The following is a 26,568-nucleotide window of genomic DNA, read 5'->3' as shown; positions in this document are numbered from 1 at the left end:
GATGCATCTTTTTTCCCCTTCTTTCCATTTCCTTCCACCATTTGCCTAAATTTTATCCTTCCCTTGAGGCCCAACCCAAATCCCATTTTCCACAGGAAGGTTTTGACTCTTTTGGTGCTGGACCATGTCTTTCTTCTTTGATCTATTACTATTTACTATTATGCAGCTTCCTGTTTTACATACCGTTGGGTATGTAATCATCTATGGCCGGCAAGCCAGATCTGGACTGCTGCCTTTATGTTTTTTACAGAGCCTATGAGCTAAGAATGGCTTTTACATTAAAATTTAAAAAGAAGAAAAAGAAGGGGCGCCTGGGCGGCTCAGTTGGTTAAGCATCGGACTTCGGCTCAGGTCATGATCTCACAGTGAATTCGATTATGTTGGGCTCTGTGCTGACAGCTCGAGGGCCTGGAGCCTGGAACCTGCTTGGATTCTGTGTTTCCTCTTCCCTCTCTGTTCCTCCCCCACTCGTGCTCTGTCTCTCAAAAATGAATAAACGTTAAAGAATTTTTTAAAAGGAAGAAAAAGATTTCATGACACATGAAAATTATATGAAATTCACACTTCAGTGTCCACAAATAAAGTTTTGTTAGAATATGGCCACACTTATTTGCTTATCGTGTATGACTGCTTTCAAGCTGTGGTGGGAGAATCATTTCAACAGAGAATCACTGAATTTGATTCATTTGTTTTTGAATCATTTCAACAGAGACCAGGATCTGCAAAGCTTACCATATTTTACTATCTGGTTGTTACAGAAAAAGTTTGCTGATGATCTCTGACCTAGGATCTTAAATTCTCTTCATAATCTTTGCATAGCTGTTTAAGAACTTGGGAGAGGTCTGCCTCATGAAAGACAATCTTTTCAATACTAATTAGCCATTCATTAGAAAGGCGGGGAAAGCCAGAGGAGCAGGCTGCATAGAGTGAGTGGGAGCTAGCCTCATTAGAAACTGGGTAACTTAGGCTACCTGATTCCCATTGGTAACTGAGAGTCAGAGGCTCTCTGTTTCTGACCTAGCAGAGAAAGTGTAAAAACACTGGTGATGTATAGAATTGTTGAAGCACTGGGGCACCTGGGTGTCTCGGTCGGTTGGGTGTCCCAGACTTCACCTCAGGTCATGATCTCACGTTCATGGGTTCAAGCCCCGCGTTGCACCCTGTGCTGACAGCTAGCTCAGAGCCTGGAGCCAATTTCAGAGTCTGTATCTCCCTCTCTCTCTGACCCTCCCCTGCTCACGCTGTCTCTCTCTCTCTCTCCTAAGACATAAATAAAACATTAAAAAAAAAATAAAACATTAAACAAGTAAAAAAAATTGTTGAATTACTATATTGTATACCTTAATAGAACCCTGTATGTGAATTAAAATGGATTTAAAAAATTTTTTTAAATTATGAAGGAACCAAAAAAAAAAAAAAGAAAATGTAAATGCACAGAGGATCTAGCTAGAGAAAGGGCATTTGAGGTCTTATCTGAATCTGATTGTTGAAAAGAGATCAGTGGTTCTTGGCTGGGAGTAGCCCAGCTATTAATGACTCAGTTATTACAGGCCATGAAGAAAATTATCAAAAGGGTGTCATAGTTGAAGCTGAGAGAGTTTGGTTTTGGCTCACTTAAACTCTATGGAGGCTTTACATATGCCTAAAGGTTTTTACAGTGGTTTTATAGTGCCTAGAAGTATCTCAGGCTAGAGAATTTGAAGGATTTCCTTAAAGCAGAAATGAAATTTAGATAAAATGATAAATGATATTTAGATAAAAAGGAATATCAGTAGAAGTTCTCAGGGAGTTCAGGCTTTCTCCTCCGTGTTCTCCTTCCCTTCATCTTGCTCTAATCACATTTTCCCCTTGAAACTTAGACGACATAATTATTTAGTAAAATTCCATCTTCTTGAAAAACAGTCTGTACAGATTGGACTGTGGGCTTCATCTTTCACATCTGCTCACAACACCCTACTTGGCTAGTGGACTCCGGTACTCAGACATGAATCACCAAATGGGTTGCTACCTAAATTGCAGGAAGATGCAAGCTAGACAGGACTTGCATGTTGGAATCTATTTCAATGGCACCAATAGGTGCAAAGTCATAATAAGCGTGTCTCCTTTTTTTTTTTTTTAATGGTCTCAGCATCATGCCTGATACAGTGGATGGCACATGGTCAGACTGAGACTCAATGAGTAAGCAGTTGTAAATTCACTTCGGTGGGGAGCTCATTACCTGTTCAAGTGGATGCTTAAGGGACCATCTTTTTTTTTTTTTTTTCTGCATCATGTGGGAGGTAAGACGCATGAATCGTAAACCGTCTTTCTACTCCTAAGATCTGGAATATTCTCAAACAGGCACTTCACAATTTCCCAGCTTTTTGTCATGGAACACGGTCCACTTGCTTCTGTCTCTCAGTCTCTCCTTCCTCCCCTCTCTTTCTCCCTCTCTTCCTCCTTTGCTCCCTTTTCTTAATCAGACTGCCTCCTATGCCTAAATCTTAATCTGCAACATTTCTTGGCTTTACCCCCGTCATTCACTGTACCCTCTTGATTTCCTTGCAGTTATTTGTCCGCTTTCTCAAACTCCCACACTCCTTCCTTCCCTCTCTTTCTCTCCCTCGGGTACCACTCCCTCCTCTCCCTCCTTTGCTCCGGCGGCTTCGCTTTCCGTGCGCTCTCTTCCCCCGACGGCCTCCCCCTCCTTCCCGCTCTCGGACGGTCTTACCCTAGTTTGGAAATGCAGCAGACCGCCGGGGCTGCCACCATTGGCTGCGCGGCGCCGTCACTCTGCGGCAGGCGGCGCTCCCATTGGTCGGCCTGGAGGCGGGTGCGGAGCTGCCTATAAAAGGAGGGCCCGGAGGAGGCGCGCGGAGCGGCTCCGACAGCACGGGGTCGGAAGGGGACCCGGCGGCGGGTAGCTGGTCGCCCAGAGCCTGGGTGCGCGTTCCGGAGCAGCGGCTCCCCGCACGAGCCTCGCCTCCGCTCGCCGGCCGGGGCTCCCGCCTCCGAGCCCCGCCACCCGCGGCCGTCGCCCGCGCAGCCCCGAGGGCCCCTCGCCTCAGCTGCACGTGCCGCGCCCCGTCCGGCCGCCGCGATGAGCGAGGTGAGCTCCGGGCGAGCGTGCGGCGGGGAGGCCGCGGCGCGGGTCCCCGGGAGCGGGGGAGGGCGCGGCCGCCCCGAGCCCCCGAGCCCTCCGGGGGCGCCCCACTGCCCCTCCGAGGAAGCTCCCGCCCCGGGCGCTGGGCAGCGACTGCAAGACGGAGGCTTTAAGCCCGGCGCTGTGGATGGAGCTTTGGGGGGCCGGGGAGAGGGGGGTGTACTGGAATCGGGTGTAGAGGGGGACTGCGGTCTCCGGTGATAAGTCGCCTTCTCAGGGTACCGCCTTGTGCATCTGTCCCAGCGCTCCGAGGTCACTCGGGCTTCCCTGCACTCCCCGGACTTCGGAGAGAGAGGCTCGCGTGTACCCTCCCTCCCTGAGCGCTGGGCTGCACCTGCACTCCTTAGGTAACACCCAGCCAGAACTCCAGCCCTCACCCCCTGCGGTGGTTACTTTTGGGAAGGTGGCATCCCCCCCCCCCCCCCATTCAGACAGGAGCCAACCACTGGAGGGACCTTTTCTGATGTTCAGAAGCCCCTGTAGTGGGGGCATGTCCACTCCTGGAGCGATGTCCCCCACAGGAGAGATCTCCCTCTGCAATGGTTGTTACATCCTAGGTCTTTCTGGCTGGCCCCGTGGAGTCCATCTGAGCCAAAGCCAGTCCACCAACCGGGATTTTCTCTTTTCCAAGGACACTGTCCATAGGTGGGGGTCAAAGCAGAGGCTTGGAAAGCCCTCTCCCATTGCTTGAATGCCTTTGGAGGATCCGGAAACAAGGATCTTCCTTCCCAAGTGGAGTCAGTGTGGGCACTACCATCACAAGCGTGCTCTCTGCAACCCCTTTCCTAGTTCACAGGGTCTTGTGATAAATCCAGCTACTCAGCCATATGCCAGGTCCCAGCCCTATGACTTCCTAGGTACGTGGTCTTAGGCAGGTGACTAAATCTTTCTCTGCTTCATTGTTTAACTTGTAAAATTGGGATAATTCGGATCGTTCTAATCATTAAATGAGATAATAATATGCAAAAGACTTAGAACAGTGGCACAGAGAGGTACTCAATCCACATTAGCTATTGTTATTATCTCCCTGTTTCTGTTTTTCTGTTTTGGAATATTACAGAAAATGAGCGTGAGAATTCCCAAGAATACCAGCTTAGTGAGGAGACAGGACCTTGGAACCTAGGTCTCAATTTAGATCTTTATCTTTAGCAGGAGCTCTGCTAAAAGTTGTCGACCAGGGAGCCAATTAGTGCCGACTGCTATGTTGTCTTTGTTGCCATGCCCACTGAGTCTATCCTGGAAAATTCAGCTGGTCTGGGGGCTGCAGATGACCCAAAATGGCTTCTAGTCCCTCAGCTAGTTGTGACCGTGACCATGGCAGCCTTTCAGAAAAAATAGGAAAGATTGTTCAATCTTCTTTCCTTTCGCTTCTTCTTCTTCTTCTTTTTTTTTTTTTTTTAGCATTTAAAAAGTGTTTATTTCTTTTTAAGTGAGAGAGAGCACACAAGTGAGCAGGGGAGGGGCAGAGAGAGAGGGAGACACAGAATCCAAAGCAGGCTCCAGGCTCTGAGCTGTCAGCACAGGGCTCGAACCCACGAACCATGAGATCATGACCTGAGCCAAAGTCGGACGCTTAACTGACTGAGCCACCCAGGCTCCCCTTTCCTCTTGCTTCTAATGTGAGCAGCCTTGATATGAGAAGAGAGGTTTCCTTTGTCCTCTTTTCACTGAGGTCTGGAGTTCAAGATCCCCTCTAGTGTTTCTAAATCTGAAAGTCGCAACTCAAGCCATCCCCTGGGAATTTGTGATCGGAAGGCTCTGCCAACATGAAGATGTGCGGTGAGCCTGTGCTTTTTGGGGGAAGCGCACAGACTCTCTGTAGGACATGCTACAGGGGCTGGCATTTAGGGGGGATTTGGCGGAGTTACGAAGCTGTTTTGGTGACAAGGAAAACCGTCTGGTGTTTGAGGCGAATGTCAAGTCTTGACTTCGTTGCGGAACCTGGCTAGAGTGATGACCATAGGATCTTTGGATGGGGACGAGCTGTCAGTGTGCACGGGGTTGCCCACCCAGCCTCCCAGGCTGTCAGAGTGAACTGGATCTAACTAGCAATTTAGCTGTCAAGGCTGCCTTCTAATATGGAGCTGAGCCTGGCTTCAGGGGTGAGTATAAAATCCAGAAGCAGCTACCTGCGTGTACACAGAGACTAGCTCTTTCTGAACCAGATCCCCAAGGGGTCTCTGCTTCCCGAGAGGCCAAGACCCAGCCTGTTTTCTTCCTCCGGTGTAAAAAAAAAAAAAAAAAGATCATAAAAAGCGGAAGTATCGCCCAGGGCTCTGGAGCTCCAGGGAGACTCCACGTCGGTCCCTCTGGGCAGCCCCAAGGCTCTCCTCGCTCAGCCTGAAGTGCCTCGCCCAGGAAATCCCCGTGCACCCTAACTCTTATATAAGCTTCTCCTCCCCCACCTGTTTATTTTCTTGCTTCAGAGAAACTGCATGAAACGAGAGGATTTGGAAGGATTTGGGATCTCATTACGAGATGCCCTTTTCAACCGAAGAGCATAAACCAGAGTGCAGTCTTCAGCCCCAGCACACCCGAGGTGTAGGGGTTCTGGTGGGGCTGCCGCGGGGGGGGTCTCCAGCTCGTCTTTGCCTCCATGGCTCTTTGCTGTCCCCCAGTACTGCAGCAGATCATTTCCCTGTAAACGTGTGTGTGTGTGTGTGTGTGTGTGTGTGTGTGTGTGTGTGTGTGTGTTCGTGCACAGAGGAGCTGCAGGGGACTCAGCTCCAGCTTGCCGTATTCACAGCTGCAGGCAGGACTTGATTGCTGTGGAAAACCGTCTGTGTCTTACAGTTTCATAACTTCTCGCTCGTTTCACCCAAGGATGGGAATGGGAGATGCACGCAGTCCCTGGCCGCTCTTCCTATAACCCCTTGTCATATTCCTACGGTGTCGCTGGCTGCTTATAGCACAGATGCAAGTTCTCCTGTGATCCTGTTGCATTTCTCAACCGCGAGGAGCCCGGCTGGAGCAATCCCTTGGTCTGGCCATCATTCTGTTGAAATGGGGGTCATGGGTGCCTGGGAACTGGCTGCACGGTGTCGTCGGGGTGTCTGGCTGGCAGGGGCCGGAGCACGGAACAGATCCATTAAAAATCTCACTAGCAGAGAGCTTAGAACTGGTACTCCCTCCTTTATCATTCTGCTTGCTCTCCCCTGAGGTCATAGGAAAGGGATATCACATTTGGGAGATCGTGTCCTTTCCTGTGCACATCTGTCAGAATCCGCGACCTTCCCCACAATGGAAGCTCGGGCAGGTTGATATCATTCTGTTGTCTTCTTCCATGAGCTAGTTTTTAGGGAACCTGGTAGGGACTTGGAGGGGATCCAAGTTTCCCTCTGTCTTCAGTATTTTATTATTATGATGATGGTTTTACCGGACATATAAAATAGAAGGGCTAGCTACTTGATATTGGTATGCCTTCCACCTCTGGAAATAATCTGCCTTCCAAAGCGAGGGAAATCAGAACTTGGTTCTAGAACTTGCTCATCCCTTTCTTAGTCACCCGTCCAGGCTGTTGGCTTTAGCTGCTTGAGCGGGAGCCTCTCACTGGGAAAAGTGGGTGACTGTTACCTTCCAACCAGGAATCAGGACGACTCTTTTCCCTAAGCTGCAGCTGTGATCTGTTACATCTTACAATGTCAAGGGTCTATAAGGGCAGGCACCCATATGTAATGTGACTGGAGTTGAAATATGCAAACTTGAGGCATCTTTCCTGTTTGGGGGGAGGTCTTCATGGATACAAGTGATGGAGACAGGGCTGAAGGGGGAGAAGAGGAAGAAGGGATCGGGTGAGTAATTGTTCTTTCAGGGTAGTGGTTCTATGAATGCCTCTCCCTGTTTTCTGTTTTTCTATGGTCCCAAATTGCCCTTCATGAGTCACTTTTATCATGGAAAAAATGTGGGTGCTCGGGTGTCAGTTGAGTGGCTGACTCTTGATTTTGATTCAGGTCATGATCTCACGGTTCGTGGGTTCGAGCCCCGTGTTGGGCTCCACACTGACCACACAGAACTTGCTTGGGATTCTCTGTCTCTCAAAATAACCAAACGAAAGGAAGGAAGGAAGGAAGGAAGGAAGGAAGGAAGGAAGGAAGGAAGGAAGGAGGGAAGGAGGGAAGGAGGGAAGGAGGGAGGGAGGGAGGGAAGGAAGGAGGGAAGGAGGGAAGGAGGGAAGGAGGGAAGAAACTTGGTTTGTAAAAATTCTTCAAAATGGAAATACAGGTATATCTTTCACCAAGAAAATCCCAAATAACGTATCCAAACATTTTATTATTAAAAAACAATTTTTTTAAACTAGGCTTCATGCCCGGTGTGGAACCCAACACTTGAACTCGCAACCCTGAGCTCAAGACCTAAACTGAGGTCAAGAGTCAGACGCTGAACTGACGGAGCCACCCAGGCAACCCTATCCAGACATTTTAGTGCTATAATCTTAGATTTGTTAAGAAACCCTAAAGACCATCTGATCCCATCTTCCCATTCTTACAGATGAGAAAAACTGAGGCCCAAAGCTGATCTAAGTTTACATGATACTAGAACCAAGACTAGAGCACAGACTGCTCATTCCAAAAGAACTTTCCATGAGTCCTTTAATATGTTACCCCAGCGAGCATAGAATGCTTTGATTTATATGCAACTTTTAAGGACTGTATCACAAAAACTTTCTATAGGAAAGCTAAGCAATGTGATTTAATACATGCTGAGCAAGAGGGGAGAGGGAGACGAGAGACCCCCCAGGAGATAATATTATCGACAGCGTACATTTTGGTAGAATACTAGGCAGGGTAACTATTAGCCTTCCTGATGCAGGATGCCTAATCGCCCTGGAGATGGGTGTAGATGCTGAAGTGATGCAGGTAAGCTAACAGGAGTGAGGTGAGGGGGAGGAGGCTCCCTTTTCCTGGGTTCTTAGTTTCTGGTGTCCATCATTGATCCCATAACTGCAGAGCATCAAGGACCAGAAGGAGCAATTTTCTGAAAGCAAGCAAGCAAGCAAGCAAGCAAGCAAGCAAGCAAGCAAGAAAGAAAGAAAGGGAGAGAGAGAGAGAGAGGGAGGGAGGAAGGAAAGAAGAAAGCGAGCAGTTCTCTTAACATTAATAAAGTTTTGACTTGAGGACCAGTGCAGGACAAAAGATCTCTAAGTGAACTTGGTGTAAGAAAGAAAGAAAGAAAGAGAGAGAGAGAGAGAGAGAGAGAGAGGGAGGGAGGGAGGGAGGAAGGAAAGAAGAAAGCGAGCAGTTCTCTTAACATTAATAAAGTTTTGACTTGAGGACCAGTGCAGGACAAAAGATCTCTAAGTAAACTTGGTGTACCTACGAACCAAACAAGGGCCCTTCCTCTGGCCACTTGACTTCCAAGAAGAGTACAAAGGCTTTGGGAGGAAAACTCTAAGAAGGGGGAAAGAAGAATGTGTTTGACCTACACAGTAAGGGTTAGAAGCCTACCAGGAGTCCAGAATCCCAAGCGCACGCTTTTCTAAATCCATGTTCCAGACCTGCTGCTCAAATCGCCCTGACTTGCCCCAGAATTATTTTACCTGAGTGAGTGAGCCAGGTCAGAAGCAGATCCCAAACCACTTTTTCCAAGAGATCCGCATCCCTGCAGGTGCCCGTAAGCAAGTGCCTCAGATCCTGGACCTTGTCACATTCTCCTCCCTGAAGTCTGATTATTGCTTCATTCCAGGCTGACTCCTGGAGGCGTGCCCACGTGGGTTCCCCAGCAGCTCCCCGCACCCCGCACCCCGGGGGGAAAGAGGTGCCATTTCCCACTCCGTTGTCCTTGGTGCTGCTTCCCTCCCACACAAAGCCCTCCAGCTGAGTGTTTGCTTTGTAGGCTGCGGGGGGATTAATACGTTTATTTTGGGACATTAACGCCACGGGTGGGATGCACATTGAAGATTATAGTAATAAATGATGCTTGGCACTGCTCGCTCTCCCCCACCCCCTACCCTCAGTGTGGGGTAGAAGGCACAGCTCCAAGCTGCGTGCAGGGCCCCGCAAACAACCGCTCATTAAACTGTAGCAGCCCGTGCTGGGGGGAACGGCCGGGGCTGTTGACTCACTCACTGCGTGCCATGAGCTGGCATGGCCGAGGAATTCTGCCTCTGACTCCGGTGGGGGGTACTCTATTCCAGGCAACAGGGCAGGAGTGTCTGATGGGCCGGGGCAGAGCGGGGGGGAGGGGGCGCGGGGAGGGGGGTTGCTCAGGAGCTCTGCTTAGGTCTAGTTCCTGTTTTAGGAGGCATCTGGGTTCCAGGGTATTTGGGTTGTATTCCTTCTATTAGGAGAAGACTGTGTGCATGTGGAACCTGAAATAAGAATCCCCAGTTCTCTTTCCGTTGTTGTCTTGAGGGTGACCTTGACTTAGTCTTTCAGAGGCGGCTTGAAGACTGCAGCTGGTTGCTGCACTGAAGGGATTGAAACGGTTCCAACAGTGCTCCGAACAGCAGGCTGGGGGCTCGCGGAGGCCCCGGGGCATCCCACGGGCGTCTCTGCAGTCCTTCGGCAGCAACCTCCATTTGGCATTGGGGGAGGGTAGGTCAGCCAGTGTACGAGGGTCCCTGGGGACCCTCTTTGTCACCACTTGGAAGCGGATGCGTGAACTCCCGTCTTCTTTCCCTTTCTGCACCCCTAGAGCAAGCAGGGAGGTAACGGGCTGGGATGTACGTCGAGAGCAAAGCAAGGAAGGGGTAGGGGTCTTTCGGGCGCTCATATTTCGGATGTTTAGGAGTCAGGCCCTTCTGAGGCTTCCTGCCCTGGACTGTGGGACAGGATCCTGAGTCCCTGTGGCCTGTGCATTTGAACTCGGTGATTCCAGCCGCACTAGACTGTGTAGATGATGTGTTTTCATTTGCAAAGCAGCCACGCCAGATCGTGCAAACCCAGGTGTGGTGAGGTCCTCCTTGGTTCCTTCCTTCGCTGCTCTGAACAACCCGTGCGTGGCACCTCTTTTAAGAGCCCAGTGGGAAGAGGAGCACAGGGATCCCCAGGTGGTTTACCTTCTCCAAGGTTGGCTCTAACTTGCTGCTCGGAGCAAAGGGGGTGACGTGGTCTTGCCAATTCTGGTGACACTGGTTGCTGTGGCAACGCCATTAAAGATGAAAAAGACAAAGGAAGGAAGAAACCAGCCCCTGAAGGAAGCAGGGGGAGTCAGTCCTAAAGTGATAAGGCACCTGTTCGCCAGTGGCGGCTTGCCTGTCCTCAGGCGTTTTGCCAAAACAGCAACGAACAAGCCATCCTTCTGAGGCAACGAGCAGTTCTGCACAATCATCATCAGGATTAAAAAATAAAATGTGTGTCTGTGTCTTAGAGGTTTTTTCTTTTTTTTTTTTTTTGAGTGTATTTATTTATTTTTGAGAGACAGAGAATGTGGGCATGCACATACAAGCAGGGTAAGGGCAGAGAGAGAGAGAGTCCCAGGCAGGCTCTGCTCTGTCAGTGCTCAAACCCAGGAACTGGGAGATCACGCCCTGAGCCAAAATCAAGAGTCTGATGCTTAAGAGTCTGATGCTCTCAGTCGAGCCACCCAGGGGCCCCTAGAGTTCTTTGAAATGCAACGTGAACATTTATGGAAGTGTTGTATAGGACACACTTCCTGTGAACCGGGGTGGGGGGGGGTGGCCACAGATGTAGGCAACTGCTGTTACAGAGTACAGGTTCTGTCCAAGCTGACTATTGTTGCCCCTCCCCCCCTTTACCAGAGTTCAGAGCCATTGTCAGCATTTCTGGAGACAAGCACTGGGAAGGGGGAGACTGATTTCCAGCACTAGTTTGGGGTGAGAAGAGCTCCGTTATGAAGGTCTTACTCCAGCCTCCTTAGAACCACCCGAGGCACCGCCCTCCCCCTTCAGCCCTACATTGGGAAGATAGACTCTGTAGCAACTTCAGTCTTTGATTCCAGAACTTTAACCATGCAATTCCCCAGTAACTTGACCTATTCTTATATTTAACCCAGGATTACATTACTTCAAAATAATAGCTGTTTATTTTAATATATGCTAGGCATTTTACATACATTTTCTCTAATTCTTGTCTCCCTTCAAAATAGATATTATCTCTTTTCTGCAGACGACAGGTCTGAGCACAGCAAGGCTAAGTGGTTTATCCAATGTCACACAGCTAGGAATGACAGATCTGGGATTTTTTTTTTTTTTTTTGAGAGAAAGAGAGGGGGTGAGCAAGGAGGGGAGGGGCAGAGAGAGAGAGACAGAATCTGAAGCAGGCTCCAGGATCTGAGCTGTCAGCACAGAGCCCGGCGTGGGGCTTGAACCCAGGAACTGTGAGATCATGACCTGAGCCCAAATCAGCCCAAATCAGATGCTTAACTGACTAAACCACCCAGGTGCCCCAGGACTGGGATTTGAAGATTGTCAATGCAGACCCAGGATATGAAACCGGATCTGTCTAGCTCCACCTAATATAACTTAACACTCCTTCCGGGAATTCGAGGCCAGAGATGTTAACTCACATAAACAAATATCTATTGAGTACCTATTCTGTGTAGTTACTGTGAGACACAAATAAATGGTAAACATGGACTTTGCTTTCAAGGAAGTAGAATCTGGTAGGTGGTAAGGGTGGGGAAGGGATGCTGAATGCTATACAGGGAATATGAAATACACTTCTAGAGATGTTCTCCTTTGGCCTCAGCTCCTTTTCAGGCACATGTACTGACTTGAGGAAAAGCAGTGATCTGGCCTCTGAACTGCCCATAGAGAGGGGGCCCTCAGCCATGCAAAAACAAATTTGATTTCAGAAATCCCAATGAGGTGGCAAATGGATCAGAGAAGGAACTTTTTCATTCATTCAACAAATCTTGAGAGTATCTCCTATAAAGGCCTTGTGCCAGACACTGGGGGTACAGTAGTAGGTAGACAGCACCCCCACCTCATAGAAATGTAACACCCAAATGGAGGAGACGGACATCCAATATTTAATCACAAAATTATTATTTAGTTACACCAGTTATAAGTGCTACCAAGAGGAAATCCTGGGTGCTATTTAAAATATAATGAGGGGTGCCTGGGGGGCTCAATCAATTACGCATCAAACTCTTTTTTTAAATTTCTTTTTTAAGGTTTATTTATTGTTTGAGAGAGAAAGAAACAGACAGAGTGCAAGCAGGGGAGAGGAAGAGAGAGAGGGAGACACAGAATCCGAAGCAGGTTGTAGGCTCTGAGCTGTCAGCACAGAGCCTGACATGGGGCTCAAATTCACGAACCATAAGACCGTGACCTAAGCCAAAGTTGGATGCTCAACTGGCTGAGCCACCCAGGTGACCCTAAGCATCTAACTCTTTTTTTAAAATGTTTTTTAAAATGTATTTCTAGGAGAGAGAGAGAGACAGCGTGAGCAGAGGAGGGTCAGAGAGAGAGGGAGTCACAGACTCTGAAACAGGCTCTAGGCTCTGAGCTGGCAGTCAGCACAGAGCCCGACGCGGGGCTTGAACCCACGAACCGCGAGATCATGACCTAAGCAAAAGTCGGACGCTTAACCGACTAAGCCACCCACGCGCCCCCTTTTTTTTTAATTTTTAAAAAATGTTTTATTTATTTCTGAGAGAGAGAGAGAGAGAGACAGCATGAGCAGGGGAGGGTCAGAGAGAGAGGGAGACACAGAATCTGAAGCAGGCTCCAGGCTCCGAGCTAGCCATCAGCACAGAGCCCGACCCAGGGCTTGAACCCACAAACCGTGAGATCATGACCTGAGCCAAAGTCAGATGCTTAACCACTGAGCCACCCAGGCGCCCCACCTAAGGATCTAACTCTTGATTTCAGCTCCGGTTCATGGGTTTGAGTCCTGCATCAGGCTCCACACTCACAGTGCAGAGACTGCATGGGATTCTCTCTCTCTCTCACTCTCAAAGTAAATAAATAAACAACAACAAGAACAAACATACTAAGTGCCTTAGCCAAGTCTGGGTAGCTAAGAAGAGCCTCCTGGAAGAAGGACCTCTTGAGGGAAGCTCCGAAGGATAAGCAGGAATTAACTAGATCAAAGGGAAGCAAAGCTAAGAGAATCATGTGCCAAGGTCTGAAGTGGGAAGCACAAGCTATGTTCCAGAGATGAGGTAACTAACTCAATCAGAGGCTGCGTACTGTAGGGCCCTTTCGACCACAGCAAGGATTGTATTCTTTTTTTTTTTTTTAATGTTTTATTTATTTCTAGGAGAGAGAGAGACAGCGTGAGCAGGGGAGGGTCAGAGAGAGAGGGAGTCACAGACTGAAACAGGCTCCAGGCTCTGAGCTGGCAGTCAGCACAGAGCCCGATGCGGGGCTCGAACCCACAAACCGCGAGATCATGACCTAAGCGAAAGTCGGACGCTTAACCGACTAAGCCACCCAGGCGCCCCGGCAAGGATTGTATTCTTTATCCCAAGAGCATCGGTAACCACCTGGGCTGCTGCAGTGGCCCGCGTAGAAAGCAACTGCGTTAGGGCTGTAGCGGTGGACAGAAGCGCAGGGAATAAGAGATCTTTAGGAGATAAAGTTAGAGTTAATACTGAACCGGACACACAGTGTGAAGGAAAGGAGGACACTTGTGGAGGGCGGTTTCCAGGTTTCTGGCTTGCGCGACTGGAGGTGATAGACAATATTGGCAGAAGACTAGAGGTTGAGTAAGCAGGATTCTGAGTCTGGTTTGAGGCGCATAGAGCTTGAGGTTTCCGGGGACCATCTGGTGGAGGTGTTTGGAAACACAGAGGAGAGCTCTGGGGTAGAGATGTGCATCTGAGTCCGCAGTGACGCCCTGTGCTCTTCAGTATGGCAGCTGCTAGCCACATGTCGCTCTTCAACTTATTAATTCTTTAATTAACAACTAACTCTTAACTTAGGCATTAAAATGAAATAAAATGATACATTTTATTCCTCAGTGGCCCTGGCTATACTACATAAGTATTCAACAGCCACACGGATGCCACATCTCAGACAGCACAGATATAAAACGTTTCTATCACCGCAGAAAGATCTGTTACAGTTCTATTCGAAACTTTTTCTGTAATGGGCCGGATACTAAATGTATTTGGCTCTGCGGACCACATGGTTTCTGTTGCAACTACTCAACTCTGCTGGTGCAGTGGTGAGTAGCCAGAGATAACGTGTAAACGATGGGTGTGGCTGTAAAACTTGACTTACACAAACAGGCTACAGATCAGATTCCTCAGGGAGACTGCAGTCGGCCAACCTCCATCCTCCTGGATGGTGCTGGTATAAATGATGACTGATGTCAAAGGTCCTGATACGATCCTCTAGGAAGAGAGAACAGAGTCTGGCTCTAAATCTTGAGAGTCTTATAATACTTAAACACTGGGCAGAAGTGCCCAGAAAGGAGAAAAATCAGGAGTCAGGGAAAGAATATGGATCATGAAAGGTGAAATGATTGGGTTTTAAATGCTTCAAGAGGTCAAGCCAAGTGAGGTTGGGGGGGGGTGTTCAGTGGAGTAGGAGGGGGAGCCGCGGGGTTGGAATGGGTTGGAGAGTGGGAGGTGAGGAGATGGAGACAGTAAGTGTTCAGAGGGCCCGGCTGTGAAGAGAGGGGAGCCTTGAGAGGCCCTAGGCAGCCCGCCCCCAGTCCATCTTACTACCCTACCTTTCTAAGTGCTCCTTCTCAGTCATTGCTAGCTTGTCGACCTCCCCTTAACCTTTTTCCACACTGAAAAGATTAACGTATAATTTCTGTGCAGTGAAATGTACTCTTATCAATGTGCATAGGTCTGTGAATCTTGACAAACACATGTGGTCATGAAACCACTACCACAATCCAGACACAGGTCAGTTTCAACATCCCCAGATCCCTCCTTTCCCTCTGTTGCCACTCCTCCCATGACCTCAGCTGCCACTGCGGTTATCTTTCTGCTGTCCCTATAGTTTTACCCTTACGAGAAATGTCATCTAATCGGAATCATACTATACAGATGTAGATTTTGGGGACTGGCTTCTTTCACTTAGCCTAGTGCTTTTTTTTTTTTTTTTTTTAAAGTAAGCTCTATGCCCAATGTGGGGCTTGAACACAAGACCGTGAGATCAGTAGTCACATGCTCTATGGACTGAGCCAGCCAGGCGCCCCGAGCATAACACATTTGAGGTTCATCCATCACCCGTACTGTTGTATCAGTGGTTTATTCCTTCTAACGCTGAGTAGTATCGCAGCGCACGGATGGACCACGCTTTGCTTATCCCTTCCTCAGGTGAGGGACGTGTGGGTTGCTTCCAGTTTTTGGTGATGACAAGTCAAGCTGTTACAGACATTCACTTGCAGGTTTGTGTGTAGAGGTTTTCATTTCACTGGGCAAAATATGTAAGAGTGGGATTGTAGGGGTCAGCAGTGACGGTACCTGAGAAACCACCAAAGTGGCCATGCCATTTCGCATTCCCAGCAACAATATATGAGCGGTCCAGACACTCTGGATCTTGGCTAGCGCACCGTGTTGTCATTAAAAAAAAAAACCCACTAGAGTAGTGGTGTGTAATGGTATCTCAGTGGGGTTTTAATTTGAATTTCCCAAATGGCTAATGATGTCATATCTTTTCCTGCACTCATTTGTCATCCATGTATCTTCTTTGGCGAAGTGTCCAAATATCTTGCCCGTTTTTACAAATCGTATTCATGTTACCGAGATTTGAAAGTTGTTTATGTATCTGGGATACAAGTCCTTTGTCAGATGTGTGATTTGCAGATATTTTCTTCCACTCTGTGGCTTGCCTCTTCAGTCTCTTAGGAGTATCTTTCAAAAAGCAGTTCTTACTTTTAAAGAATGTTTTATTTATTTTTGAGAGAGAGAGAGAGAGAGAGAGAACACAAGCAAGCGAGGGGCAGAGATAGAGGGAGACAGAATCCGAAGCAGGCTCCAGACTCAGCTGTCAGCACAGAGCCTGATGCGGGACTTGACCCCACGAACCGTGAGATCATGACCTGAGCTGAAGTTGGACGCTTAACCGACTGAGCCTCTGAGGCGCCCCTCAGAGAGCAGTTCTTAACTTTTGCTGAAGTCCAATTTATAATTTTTTTCTCTTATGGATTTTATCTTTGGTATAGCTAAGAAATTTTTGCCTACCCCAAGGTTACAAAGAGTTTTCCCCCCTATATTTTCTTCTAGAAGTTTTATAGTTTTAGGCTTTGTATGCACTTTGAGCTAATTTTTGTGTGAGGTGCAAGGTACAGATTGAGATTGTTGTTTGTTTGCAATATTCATGTTTGTTGAAAAGATCCCCCTAACCTTTGAGTATTGGGGTTGCTGAAGGCATGCTCCTAGGCTTGCTGCTTTTCCCTCTAATGGAAGTTGAAGAAAGAATTCAGATTGAGGAATCAACAGAGTTGATTGTAAAGACTCCTGAGAAGGAGAAAGGGGTGGAACCTGGATGGAAGAACAGGGATTCACTTGAATGCGGATGGTGCCCTGGGAGGAGACAGCTCACCGGGAAAGCGAGGCTGTTACTTGCAGAACTCTCTCTGCAGCCTCCGAGCCTGAAGAAAGAGCTCTTAGGCTAACAGGCCTCGCCTCTCCTTTTCCTCCTTCCCCATGGGAAGGGAGAGTTCACAGCTTTGAACTACAGAGGTAACAAGAATATACTCATGGGGAACTTGGCAGCTACCGCCAACATGATGGAATGGAACTTTGGAGTACGTCAGGCCCAGAGGGGAGGAGGAAAGGAAAATACAGGAAGGTAGGCAAGGAAGGAAGGTAGGAGCCTCTGGGGAAAGGCAAGAGTGGATGGACCTCACAGTTGCTAATTAGTGTTTGGCGTGTGCTGAGAAGTGAGAAACATTTAGTCCTGTGTGGGCAGGGAGGCTGAACTGAACCAAGCCCTAAGCGCCCTAGAAGCAGAGAATCACAGATTGAATGTGAGCGAGGGAGTCCTTTGAAATGGAAACCAGTGGGATGGTCCCGCACACGAAATTTCCAGAATCTGAAGTGTCAGCTTCACGGCTTCACTGTGAGTGAAGAATGTACATCAGGTTGTAGCTGTATCTTCCAGAGGTCGGGCTGGTGTGTGTCAGGTGGCCCACGGAGCACACGCCGAGATAAAAGCCAGAATCAGGGGGTTGGCTCAACTAGCAGAGCAGGAATCTGAGTCTGCCCACATGCACCGGGGTCAGGCTGTGTGATAATATGTAAGGTTTCCCCGTAATGGGCTGGGGGGGGGGGGGGCACGTGGGTGGCTCAGTGGTTAAGCGTCCAACTCGATTTCGGCTCAGGTCATGATCTCACGTTTCGTGAGTTCGAGCCCCATATTGGCCAGTGTAGAAGCTGCTTGGGATTTTCTCTCTGCTCCTCCCTGCCTCAAAATAAATAAACTTTAAAAAAAAAAAAAAGGATTTCCCCATAATGGGAGGACAGGACACTGCTCCCTATGTCCCCTGTAGAGTGTACATAAGAAAGTGCTAGAGGGGCGCCTGGGTGGCTCAGTTGGTTAAGCGTCCGACTTCGGTTCAGGTCATGATCTCACGGTTCATGGGTTTGAGCCCCGCGTCAGGCTCTGTGCTAGCAGCTAGCTTAGAGCCTGGAGCCTGCTTCAGATTCTGTGTCTCCTCTCTCTGACCCTCCCCTGCTCTCTCTCTGTCTCTCTGTCTCTCTCAGAAATAAATAAAAACATTAAAACTAAAAAAAAAAAATAGAAAGTGCTAGAGACTGTGGATTAAGAGACTGGCCCTTGAATATGGCTGACTGTGACAATGGTTAGGATTTTCCTTCCTACCTTCCTTCCTTGGATAGTGATGGAGAGATAGAATAGCATGCTGTTCAAAAGCAGGGACTCTGGAGTCAGACTGTCTTGATTCAAATTCTGGTTTTGCTACTTAGCTGTGTGACTGTAGGCAGGTTACTCTCTTGGCCTGTTTCCTTACCTGTAAAATGAGAAGAGAGACACTAACCATCTTGTAGGGCTGTTATAAGATCCAATGTGTCAATGTGCCTTAAGCGTGTAGAAAAGTGACTGGCACAGAGTAGCTGTGACATATGTGATGATTAATAAGGCAGGGTGAGGCGGCACGCTGTAGTCCTTGATTTCTTCTTGTTCTCCTGCTGGGTCCTATAAGGAAGAGGAACGGTTTACTAACCCGTTTCACTGTTGTTATTACTGGTCGGAAGAGCTCAGGATCGAAAGAAATAGAAGAGCACCCGAAAGTGTGTGATCCATCCCTGGGACGTGAGGCGGGGAGAGGCTGAGAATCGCTCACCCATCCCAGCTCTTGCGAGTTAGCCTCGATCCTCTGCAGATGTGAGTTCTTGTGAGAAACACTCTTAAAGAACATGTGGTTTCTGGTTCACCCAGAGAGGACCCCAATGCCTTCCTGGTTTATCTGAAACGCAATTAGTCCACTTCCCTGCAGGTGATATACCAGGGGACATTGATTCATCTAAAATTGCTGAGTTTCTGGAAAACAAACAAGAGAGCTGGGGCAGAGACCAGGGACCAGTCAAGGACTGAGTACTGTATAGAGTGTGGGAGCTGACAACCTGTGAGCTAACTGCCCCCACCCCCAACCTCAGCAAACCACCAAAGACTAAATCTAGAAATCCAGTGTTCAGAGCGGCTATTTTGAGAACTGGCTGGAAAGGGCCGAGGGAGGAGGGGCAGGAGGGAGAAGACTCCGCATGCTACTTCTCAGCAGAAGGTACGAGGGAGACTTCAAGGGGGCATTGTGAGTAATGGGGGCTTTCTCCTCCCTACAGCAAGCCCCCTTCGCTGGTCTCCCCAGCGACCCCTCATAAATTGAAGCCAAACGGGGCTGGGAACCCCTGGAAGACCAGACGGCAGCTGAGCCATGGCTCCGTTCCAGGGTCAGTAATCGCAGGAGAGACTCAGGACGGGAGACAGGCTGGCAGGGCAGAGGGGAAGCGGGGGCTGGTGTGCGGGTCTGTCCTGACACATATTCCTGCTCAGAGGAAGCTCAAGATTAGCCGATCTGAGAAGCAAAGTAGAGGAAGAGATAGCCATCTGAAGGGAGATATTTAGAAGTGGGTAGTGATTTTCCTCCAAAGGGGAGGGGCCAGGGCGAGAGAAAAGAATTGGTGGATTAAGGGAACAGGCTTAGAGTCAGACAGAGGGATAGCAGTTAAAGCAAGGAGCAGAGTCAGGGATTTGCTGGCAATCGAGAAAGTAGGATTTGAAGTGGGAGATCACGGGCTACAGAATTTGCCTCTGGACCCACGGCCTTCTTGCCTGGACTATCGACTGTTCTATTCCCCATCCCTGCCCTGCTTTTGCAGTGTGGACGAACCACTCGTGATGACGGTGTACTAGAGTGGAACGTGTCATGTAACTGACTACCGGGCCATTATATTGATCATGTGCAAAATAAATAAATAAATAAATAAATTTGACCACAGGAAGATCATGGGGAGGGAAAGCAATGACCGACTGGCCCCCCAAGAATCTCAGGAACAACTTTCTTTTCATGGACCCTTTCTTTTGGTCAAAGGGCGACTAGCAAAGGAGTGCCTGGCTGGCTCAATCAGTAGAGCACATGACTCTTAACTTCAGGGTCGTGAGTTGAGTTCAAGTGCCAAGTTGGACCTGGAGCTTACTTAAAAAAACAAATCAGGGGCCCCAGGGTGGTTCAGGGTTAAGTGTCTGACCCTTGATTTCGGCTCAGGTCATGATCTCACAGTTTGTGGATTCAAGCCCTGTGTTTGCCTCCATGTTGACAGCACTGAGCCTACTTGGGACTCTCTCCCTCTCTTTCTGCCCCTTCTCTGCTCATGCTCTCTCTCTCTCTCTCAAAATAAATAAATGAACTTAAAACAAAACAAAAGGGGAACTAGCAGAAATTCCAGAGTTTCAGGAACGCTTTTGTCAATGTCCTTCCAGATTTTTATGATTATTATTATTATTAAAAACATTTTTTAAATGTTTATTCATTTTTTGAGAGAGAGACACAGAGTGTGGGGGGGGAGGGGTAGAGAGAGAGGGAGACACAGAATCTAAAGCAAGCTCCAGGCTCTGAGCTGTCAGCACAGAGCCCGATGCAGGGCTCGAACCCATGAACGATCAGACCGTGACCTGAGCCAATGTTGGGTGCTTAACTGACTGAGCCACCCAGGTGCCCCAAGATTTTATTTTTAAGTAATCTCTACACCCAACATGGGGCTCGAACTCCTGACTCTGAGATTAAGAGTTGTGTGCTCTTCTGACTGAGCCAGCCAGGCACTCCTCTTCCAGATTTTTAAATTGAAATGTGTATATATGTATATATATGTGTGTACACACACATACACAAACATATATATACATGTACTCTATATCTTTTACAAAAATTGGACCATATTAGTTTACAATGTACTTTTATTTATTTTAAAAAAATTTTTTACAGTTATTTAATTTTGAGAGACAGAGTGAGACAGAGTGCAAGCAGGGGAGGGGGAGAGAGAAGGAGACACAGAATCTGAAACAGGCTCCAGGCTCTGAGCAAGCATTCAGCACAGAGCCTGACGCGGGGCTTGAACCCACGAACTGTGATATCATGACCTGAGCTGAAGTCTGACACTTAACCGACTGAGCCATCCAGGCGCCCCCACAATGTACTTTTAAAAAATGTCTTAATAATTTTTGTTTTACTGTAAATTATTATTTTCTTATTTCCCCCTATCTTTTTATTAGAAAAATTTATCAGAGTTGAAAGGACAGTTCAGTGTGCATCTATGTGCTTTTCACCTAGATTCGGTAATTGTTAGCATATTGGCATATTTTGGCCAGCATGCCACAATATTCCGTCCTGTGGAAATCGCAGAGCCTGATGGTTGAACGTGGAGTCCGTTGCCCTGGGTCCCAAAGCCGGTTCCACTGTTTTCTAGCAGTGTGGCTTGACCTTGGACATGATCTTTAACATCTCTAAGCCTGTTTCCTCAACTACGAAATCGGAATGACACTTCAGAAATTTCAGAGGATCCAATGAGATAATGTTTGGCACATAAGCAATTCTCAGTAAATATTGTTTGGGTACTTGTTTTGATCTCTTCACTCAGCCTGGAAGTTGGGGACAATATCTGAATTGGTTTCATTTTAAATCACGTTAAGTCCATTAACCTCAAGTGGGCCCTTAGTGCTGCCTGGTGACCCTACCACATCTCACCATTCACTCTCTTAACTTTCTTATACGATTATGTCACTCATTCTCCTTTCTCCTCAAACCTTTAATACTTCCTGGCCCCCCTCTTCCTCTTCCTCACTCCTAGCTGACAATTGTGCCTCTCGTTTAACTGAGAAAATAGAAGCAATCAGAAGAGAACTTTCATACAGTTTCATTACATGTACCATCTTGCTTGCACCCATGCCCATATTCTTTGCCTTCATTCCTGTATTAGGATGGACCCTCTACATCTCTGAGGCCAACCCCTCTACCTGTGTACTAGATCCGTTTCCTTTTGCCTGTTCAAAGCACCACTCTAGGGGCGCCTGGGTGGCTTAGTTGGTTAAGCGTCCGACTTTCGCTTAGGTCATGATCTCGTGGTTCGTAGGTTCAAGCCCCGGGTCGGGCTCTGTGCTGACTGCCCGCTCAGAGCCTGGAGCCTGTTTCAGAGTCTGTCACTCCCTCTCTCTCTGACCCTCCCCTGCTCAAGCTGTCTCTCTCTCTCCTAGAAATAAAAAACAAAGCACCACTCTAGTGACTAGCCCTCTTCTGCATTATCAAATTTTCCTTCTCAACTAACTCATCCCCATCTTACCGAAACACTCTCCCATCCACATTCTTCCCCACCTTCTGTCAAATTTCTCTGCTGCTCTTAAAGCAGAGGTCTTTGAAAGAACTATCTTTACACACACATCCATCAAAAAGTCCCATTTATCCTACCATGAAAATTGTCTCAAGTCTGAATACTTCCCATCACCTCCATGATCTGGCTTATACCACTCACTGGCTTGTCATCCTCATAATTCTTTGCCCTGGTTTTCTCTTGCCTTTCTATAGCGTCTGTTCTCCGAGCAGCAAAGTGATTCTTTAAAAACATATCAGACCATGTTTCCCTCTGCCCCAAACTTTGTAATGCCTTTCCATCAACTGAAAAACAAAATCCAAAGCCTTTGCTCTGGTCCACAGACATTCCTATTCTGGCTCCCGACCCAGCTTCATTTCTTACACGCTCTCCCTCATTCACTCGGCTCCAGCCATGCTGGTTTCCTTACTCTTCCATGAACTTGGCAGGCACAAAACTTGCCTCAGGGACTTTCCACCTCACATTTCATCTGCCGAGAAGGCTCTTCCCCCACACATTCACATGGCTTGTTTACATATGTCTTTCAAACTTCTTCTTGAATGTCACTCATCAGAGAGACTTCCTAATTACACTGTTTCATTTTCCGTCTTGGAACATGTCACCAACGGGCATACGTGTTTAATGAGTTCAGGAACTTTTTTTTGCTCACTGCTGCATCCCCAGCATCTAGAATAATACTTGACATGTATTAGGCACTGATATATTTGTTGAATAAATGAATCTCGTGTTTCTTCTATACTCCATTAGTACAGAGAATCAAACATAAGCAAGTGGTTGGTAAATATTTATCAAAATAGAGTATAAATGGCATAATCTACAACCATAAGCTGGATTCTATCAGCTCCTTAAAGCAGAGCCCTTATATCTGGCAGTCATCCAGCAAAGGTTTGCATTGCTAAAATGAATACTGTATACTCCATTGAGCTAGTCTAAGGATGAAATGACAAAACCTTTGTGAAAGCACTCAGGTCCTGTATTTTGGCAAATATCAAGTACTCAATTTTGAAATGAGTAAACAGACTCCAAGGGCACCCAGGAGCCCACAGGCGTGCCTCTGTCTCAGGATGGATTGTACCATGAGATAGAAATGTCCAGATGAAGCAGCTCTGGTGACATAATTCTGAAGAAGGGGAAGTACTATTATTTTGAATTTAACTCTCCCTGTGGGCAGAGAGGCTAGAGACAAGCACACAAATCGTTGACTAATCTTGTTTCAAATTCATGGCCTTGGCCTTATGAGGGGCCCCCGTGCTTCCCAGCAATGCTATTACTGTTCCCTGGTTTGTTCACTGTCCTGCTTTCCTGGATGAGTATTTCATCCCTTCTTTCCCTCTTCCTTCCTCCAGTACCACTTCCCTCCTCCTTTTGGATGATGACCATGTTACCTATTTTGCTTGCAAAACAGAAGCAATGAGGGGCACCTGGATGGTTCAGTTGGTTAAGTGTCCGATTCTTGATTCTGGCCCAGGTCATGATCTCGCAGTTCAGGAGATCTACAGCTACGATGGTCTCTTGCTCAGATAGGCTCAGCTCCCTTCTCGCCCACAGCCAGTGGAAGCTCCCTCATCTCATATCTCTTGGCTCTTTTGCCACTTTCAGAGAGGATTTTCCTGACCACTCTGTGCACAACTGTATTTCTCCATTCCCACCCCAGCCCTCACTACCCCTTTGCCTGTCTTTTCTCTACAGCACTTATGGCCACTTAGCATACAAGTTTGTTTATTAGTCTATCGGTGCACTAGAACGTAAACCCCATGAGCTTTCACCTGTTCTCTTCTCTACAACTTCCCTAGCACCAATAAATACTTGTTGAATGAGTTTTGATGACTTTTCTTCCTCTTTCTGATCTCAAGACCCATTTCTCCAAAAGCCTAGGGAATGTGCTTGGTAAGAGGAGGACCTGAAAGTGTTGATAGACTCTAAGGGATGGCACCTTAGTGCTTCTATGAATCTCTGACATTCTGATTTGTCTTTTCCAGCTTAATACCAAAACATCCCCAGCAACCAACCAGGCACCTGGCCCAGAGGAAAAGGGTGAGTGGGCTTGGACTAGGCAATCGGTAGAGCGGGTAAATACATGGACATGAAGACAGGTAGGGCTCTAAGTCTGGAAGCTCCCAGAGTCAGATGTAATCGGAATAGGAATGTGGATAAGTGAAACCAAGCACTAGATTAGAATTCCTTCCACTTTTCTTCAGAAGTAAACCTCCCAGCATTTACTCTTTGATTTTAGACACTGGCTCTGGAATGCTGGGAAACAGGCACTGTGATAGGAAGAAAGTCACCAGGTAACCCAGCCACTGTCTCAATCAGAAATTGAGGGCAAGCTGAGGAAAGTGAGTACGTTCTGGATATGAATTGCAGGACTTAGGAATAAAGTGGTGACAGAAGACATTTGCCATCTTGGTCTAAGCGTAGCAAAGCTCCTAAGTAATTTGAGATCGCTCTCAGCCTCGGTTCCCCGACTCAAGCTATCAGGCATCCTCAGGCCTGGCAAAGATTGGAGAACCCCGCAGAGCCCAGCAGGAAGCAGACCCTAACCACTGCATCTGGGGCCTGGAGAAAGGGGCAGGGGCCATGCAGGTTTTCTCATTAATGAATCTCTCCACTCTCTGCAGGGAAAGCTGGCAGTGCCAAGAAGGCTGAGGAGGAGGAAGAGATTGATATCGATCTGACAGCACCGGAAACAGAGAAGGCTGCCCTTGCTATTCAGGGCAAGTTCCGGAGATTCCAGAAAAGGAAAAAGGATCCTAGCTCCTGAAGTACCAGTCTTGCCCTTCACACTCTCCCTTCTCCCCTCTTCTCCGCAGTTCTAACTCCTATGTATCTTTGTCTCTTTGCCCCTCTAGCCTCTTGTTGAGACAAATTCCACCCTTATATACTATTTTCTCTGATATCCCCCTCAAGCCATTGCAGCAGTGGAGACACAAGGAACATGGGGAAGATGAAGAATTCAGTTGGCAGCCACTTGCTAAAGATGGACCGGCTTCTCCTTGGGATAAGCCTCCTTCGCCAGCACCCAGGCCTGGCCTATGAGGTTGAGGAGCCAGAGGCTTTGAGGCTGAGAGAGGGGCCCCTGCCAGTGTGGGAGGAAGGGGGAAGCCTTCAGAGCAGGGCGCCCGAGGGTGAGCTTCAGCACTGTTCCGCCGGCTACAACATTCACACTTCCGGTACCATGTCTTGCCCCTCACACCCTTCTGCAGCACCACATCCACCTTCCCTCCTAGGAGCCAAGTGACCGTGGGGACTGGGCCCCCTCCCTCTAGGCGGACCCAAATCAAGCACCTTCCACGTTAGTGCATGCTGAGTAGAGGAGTTTCCAGGAAGGGCTCCTTCATCATCCAGTCTAGGACGCTAAGGGGCAGAGGCAGAACAGGTTCAGAGGGTCAAGGGCAGGGAGATGGGACTAGAGAAGATTTGGAGAGGAAAGAAAAGTAAGGGAGGGGGGCTTTCCGGAGACTCAGCTACTGCTGGCAGACATGGACCAGATGAAGGATTTCTGGGACTTTGCCAACCTGCCTCCCTCTAACCCTCCAAATCTGGCTGTCCCTAAAGGCCACCAAACCAAGTGACCCCTGGATTCCCCACATCCCCACTGTGGAGTCAGAGCAGAAGTGAAATAGCCCCTCTTGTGATTTTAGCATGTATAATAATGATTAAAAAAAACAACAACCCTCAAGTGGAGTCATTCAACCTCTACTTCTGTCTTTTCTTGGAGGGAATGTATGAGCCCCAGCTGGCCTCAGGCGGGGGTCGGGGAGAAAGTGCGAGAATTTCACGGTGGCGCAGGAGGTGGCGCAGGAAGTCAGCGCTGCCTGAGACTTCCTCCACCTGACCTTGCCCTCACCTTGAATCGCCTCCCACACTGTCTCTTTCTCTGCTGCTGTCACCACCCCCGTGTACACCTGCAAGGGTGCTCGCCTCCCTCCCTGTCGCCTTCCTCCCGCCTTCCTCCCAAGAGCACACTTGGGATCTGTCCCTTGGAAAACAAACCCAGCCTTCCTGGCGGCCTGTCCCCAAGCGACCTACGCTCGCTGTCCCTCCCACATCCCCCCTCCTTCCCACTGTTTCTCTGACCTGGGGGCAGGAGAAGTTGGCTCTGGGTCAGGAGAGCACACCGCTGTCATGCCGGAGGTTTTAAACCATGAATTAAATAAAGTGATGGTGTTCAAGGGAGCTTGCACTGCTGAGAACTAATCTCTACACGTTGAAACCGGAAGCTGTGCGCTTGAAGATCAAGCCAGGAAAGCTCGATCTCACAAACTCTCTTCACTTCTTAGTGTTCACCTTTCTTGATTCAAGAATACGGGAGGGGCGCCTGGGTGGCTCAGTCGGTTAAGCGTCAGACTTTGGCGCAAGTCATGATGTCGCGGTTCGTGGGTTCAGGCCCCGCACTGGGCTCTGTGCTGACAGCTCAGAGCCTGGAGCCTGTTTCGGATTCTGTGTCTCCCTCTCTCTCTGACCCTCCCCTGTTCATGCTGTCTCTCTCTCTCTCTCAGAAATAAATAAAACATTAAAAATTTTTAAAAAAATACAGGAGGGGCGCCTGGGTGGCTCAGTCGGTTAAGTGTCCAACTTCGGCTCAGGTCATGATTTCACGGTTCATGGGTTCGAGCCCCGCGTCGGGCTCTGTGCTGACAGCTGGGAGCCTGGAGCCTGCTTCCGATTCTGTGTCTCCCTCTCTCTCTGACCCTCCCCTGCTCACGCTGCCTCTCTCT

General features: G+C 48.3%; 1 protein-coding gene across 1 annotated transcript; it reads left to right on the top strand.

Moving 5' to 3' along the window:
* The first annotated feature begins 2,878 nt into the window (after positions 1-2,878).
* PCP4L1 (Purkinje cell protein 4 like 1) lies at positions 2,879-25,535 on the top strand. Its single transcript, XM_039246454.1, has 3 exons — positions 2,879-3,088; positions 23,830-23,884; positions 24,469-25,535. Exons 1-3 carry the CDS (start codon positions 3,080-3,082, stop codon positions 24,609-24,611), a joined length of 207 nt encoding a protein of 68 aa, XP_039102385.1. The 5' UTR covers positions 2,879-3,079; the 3' UTR covers positions 24,612-25,535.
* The last annotated feature ends 1,033 nt before the right edge of the window (positions 25,536-26,568 follow it).

This window comes from Hyaena hyaena, unplaced genomic scaffold (assembly GCF_003009895.1).
Source record: "Hyaena hyaena isolate Hyena2069 unplaced genomic scaffold, ASM300989v1 scaffold_281, whole genome shotgun sequence".
Lineage (NCBI taxonomy): Eukaryota > Metazoa > Chordata > Mammalia > Carnivora > Hyaenidae > Hyaena > Hyaena hyaena.
Note: the sequence above shows the minus strand (reverse complement) of the source record. Positions and strands in the feature narration are given on the sequence as shown.

Bases quoted from the DNA above. Each gene is read 5' to 3' on its own strand.
- PCP4L1 (XM_039246454.1), top strand. The intron at 23,885-24,468 runs GTGAGTGGGCTT...CACTCTCTGCAG, and splicing joins ACCTGGCCCAGAGGAAAAGG to GGAAAGCTGGCAGTGCCAAG.